Source organism: Nanorana parkeri, unplaced genomic scaffold (assembly GCF_000935625.1).
Source record: "Nanorana parkeri isolate BGI_ZX_2015 unplaced genomic scaffold, ASM93562v1 scaffold1497, whole genome shotgun sequence".
NCBI lineage: Eukaryota > Metazoa > Chordata > Amphibia > Anura > Dicroglossidae > Nanorana > Nanorana parkeri.
In genome coordinates this window covers 309,116-312,804 of record NW_017307765.1, presented here as the reverse complement: position 1 = coordinate 312,804, position 3,689 = coordinate 309,116, and the positions used below count along the sequence as shown (strand labels likewise).

The 3,689-nt window shown below is 39.6% G+C and overlaps 1 protein-coding gene across 1 annotated transcript in view; it reads left to right on the top strand.

Moving 5' to 3' along the window:
* Positions 1 to 2,831, top strand: part of C1QL4 (complement C1q like 4) — a 39,000-nt gene extending 36,169 nt beyond the window's left edge. Inside the window, exon 2 of the mRNA XM_018570291.1 lies at positions 1,705 to 2,831. Coding sequence (XP_018425793.1) covers positions 1,705 to 1,884 — 180 coding nt within the window. The 3' untranslated portion in view covers positions 1,885 to 2,831. The remainder of the gene's footprint in view (positions 1 to 1,704) is intronic.
* The last annotated feature ends 858 nt before the right edge of the window (positions 2,832 to 3,689 follow it).

Here is a 3,689-nt window from a genome sequence, read left to right as displayed (position 1 = left end):
CCTGCAGTCTTTTTCTTTTTTTTTTTGTATCTTATCTTTATCCTTATTTTTTGAAATGCTTAGGTTAAAAAAAATGGTTGGGGTTAATGTTGCAAGGTTAATGTTTTAGGGGGGTTGAGTGTAATCTATTCTATTTTGCTAGGACCTTTTTATATTTCGGAGTGTGTAACGTACACGTTGTTGAGTTCTGGCAGAAAATTATCTTCTGGATGTTGAGGATGTACCACTAGCTGGAGGTGGCCCATAATTTGCCTAACCTATTGGCCTGACCTGCTGCACAAGTTATGTCAGCGAGGGCCTTGAGCACAGTGTGGGAAGGGGGAAATTGGGACTGAGAAGCTGACTTTTATTAAAACAAAATCATACCCGGAATAAAGAGGACTATCGAAAACCCACAGGATGAGATGTAGGGCTGTTTCTGTGGATGGTCATGCAGTTACCACTATTATAATCTACTGATTGCTATAAATGGACATATCATGAAACAAGTGTAGCTACCGCTTTGTTGGCATGACCCCCAATCTGCACCAACAATTTTGTTACTGTAAACCAACCTGGAATTTCTCAGTGCTCCAATCATCCTACCTTATAGTTCTCTGGTTATACTCATCCGATGGGGGGGATTTTATCAAAACTGGAGCAAACATAATCTGGAGCAGTTGCCCATGGCAACCAATCAGCTTCTCTCTTCAGTTTGTTCAGTTAAGATTTGAAAATGAAAGAGACAAGCTGATTGGTTGCCATGCACCGCTGCTATAGATTTTGTCTGCTCCAGTTTTGATAAATTCAATAATGATATGATCATAATGATGCCTTGCACATTGGTATACCAAGGCAAGTATGTATGTCACCTATTAAAGTATATGTAGCACACATTATGGATCAGGGGTTAATTGTAGTTGCTACTGGTCATAATTAGACTGTGTTATCATGTGCTAATGGCAGCGTATTGTAAACACTGGCTTATTTATGGTCTGCCCCTTCAGCTTTTTGTGGTACGAGATAATACACTGGGCAATAGATATTGATCTGATGGCAAAAAGAGGATCCCCACCAAACATCAAGAGGTTACCTCTGTTAATAACAAACAGACATATAATCCTTATCAGAGTTGGTCATCATGACAAAAGAATGCCATAACTTGTGTTATCAAAACATTTAGGGGTCCAGTCTTTAGCCATAGCCATATAACCGCCAAAATGCTAGCAATTTATAAAGCAAAGTGTTGTGCTTTACAAATATGCATTACGTGTTACTTGCTTTGGGACTCCAGAGCAAGCAAGACTCAAATCAAATACACTAATGGGGGAAAAAATGTCCTAAAAAAGGAGATCCCGCTCATGTGACCTGTCAAAGTCATGTGACTAGCCTTTTCCTTAAATCAGGGAGAGAGTCAAACAGAACTCCGCAGGACACGGCTCCTTCCACACTACAGCCTGCATTTTATAAAATATGGATAAAATGCAGGTGTAGTCTGGTGTTAACACTGCAATTTCAAGTAGATGTGAGTGGATGGTGATATTCACTATTCTCTATAAATAGGCCCCTTAATCACTGAGGTATCAGATGCCTACTTCTGTAGTTCCCAGACCGATTTACTTCAACAGTGATAATAAGATAACTGTTTTGCAGCACATTTGTTATTAATGTATATCTGTAGATGAACGTCTTACATTTCAGTTTTTATTCTTGTCACCCTTGCAGGTTCGAGCTAGCGCCATTGCTCAGGATGCAGATCAGAACTATGACTACGCCAGTAACAGCGTCATACTGCATCTGGATGTGGGGGACGAGGTATATGTAAAGCTGGATGGAGGCAAAGTGCATGGTGGAAACACTAATAAATACAGTACCTTCTCTGGTTTCATCATCTACCCTGACTGAAGAATTAGACCTGCAAAGAAAATTTTCATGAACCCTTTCCTTGCCAGAACCTTTCAGAGCATTGCTCCAGTAACCCTTAGCCTGCAAGACTGATGTGTTACTCCATGTTCCTTTCCCTAACTGTTATCCTGCCACATATCTTAACCACTTTTCTGTTAGAGATGGCTAGTACATACAATGATGCTAGTTGATCATCTAGCAAAGGAGAGGTTAAACAACAAGTTTTTCTTCTTTTTGATTTGAGCAAACACTAGAGCTTCCATTGTAGGGAGCCAAAAATGAGTTATTTTTGATCTGCAGAACCTTCTCATACTTGCTGGTTATCAGACATTTAATCTTGGAAATCTTGGATAACTTGATGTTCCTTAAATTTGGTATCTTGGCAAAAGTCGGGGCATGGAAGACTACACCTGGGGCAAATACTACACAGGAGTAAGGTGAACCATCTGTGTGCATGTATGTAATTAATGTGTCACCACTTGTCAGTAAGTGGATGCAGAGGACAGTTTAAACAAAGTTGGCCTATCTATGGATACATCTTTTTTAACACTTGACTTGCAATACAAAATCTCTAAAGGAACACTGAAGTGTTTTATGCTTTCAAACATATTGTTCCAGAAGTTTTCTCAAGGTTTCAAAAAAGGAACAAGAATGACATGAACTGTTCTGAGAAGCTTTGGGTGTTCTAAAAGGAACCCTATATAATTAATGTTAAATGTTTAAAAGCTATTAATTCTACAGTTATGTAAGTGGATTGCTATAGATTAATGAAGACAGCTGCAATATGATCTTCATTTCACAAGTCCATCAGTACAACATCTGCTAAATCTCTGTTATACCAGCCTGTCTCTCTTCTATACAAGTTATATAAACCAAAGTCAATGACCTCTGGTCTGCATTGTACCATGCAGTGGACAATGGTTGAAGAAACCAAGAATATTGGACAATAACATGAAGTGTAGCAGAGGATAAGAAACTGTTTATCTAAATTTTATGGACTGTTTGTCAAAAATGGATGTCCAGACTTGGCTAGATAATGCCTCAGAAGCACAGGTTTATTTTCTCAAATTCTAGATGACCTATACAACATTATAATTCATTTGATGTATGTTTGTATGTGAATGCGTGAGTATGATGGTAGATGAATGTCTCTTTCAAGACTGCTCCCTCTACAAGAGGAGGAGAGCAGTAGTATGCATTGAGTGCTCCTGTAAGGACTCTTGCCCCAACAATAGTGCTGTGGCTCTGCATGCTGCTGGGTTTTACGTCTCCACCTCTCTGTCCCATGTCTCTGTGTTGTGCAGCGTGAAATCTTGGAGTGTTTTGTACAACTACTAATAAAACACGCGTGAATTCAAACCAGAACTAAGAGCCAATGTGTCCAAATGCCAACAATAGTTATTCTATTTTCTTTATGAAATATTCTGGGAATAGTAACATCAAGTGCCTCTTAGCTTAAACCCCAATTAATCTCTTAGTTTAAATAAACTAAATGCATTCTACATGCATAAAACGTGTTGAATGTCTTATAGTTCTTTTCTTTTTTAAAGCAGCTATAGCTTTGACAGAGAAGCATGTCCGCTGTCAGCAGCTGCAGAGTGGAACCTTTGCTTTCTGTGGGGAAGCACTGATTTCTTTGCAGAGGTCCAATACGACCCATGCCACAGCCAGGACTCTCCAATCAGCAGAGGGCATGACCTTTGCTGATAGCAGAGCTATAGGTCTGACTCAGTAGGGAGCATGACCTCTGCAGAGAGACCACTGTTTCCCAACAGAGAGCAAGGAACCCACTCTGTATGTGCTCA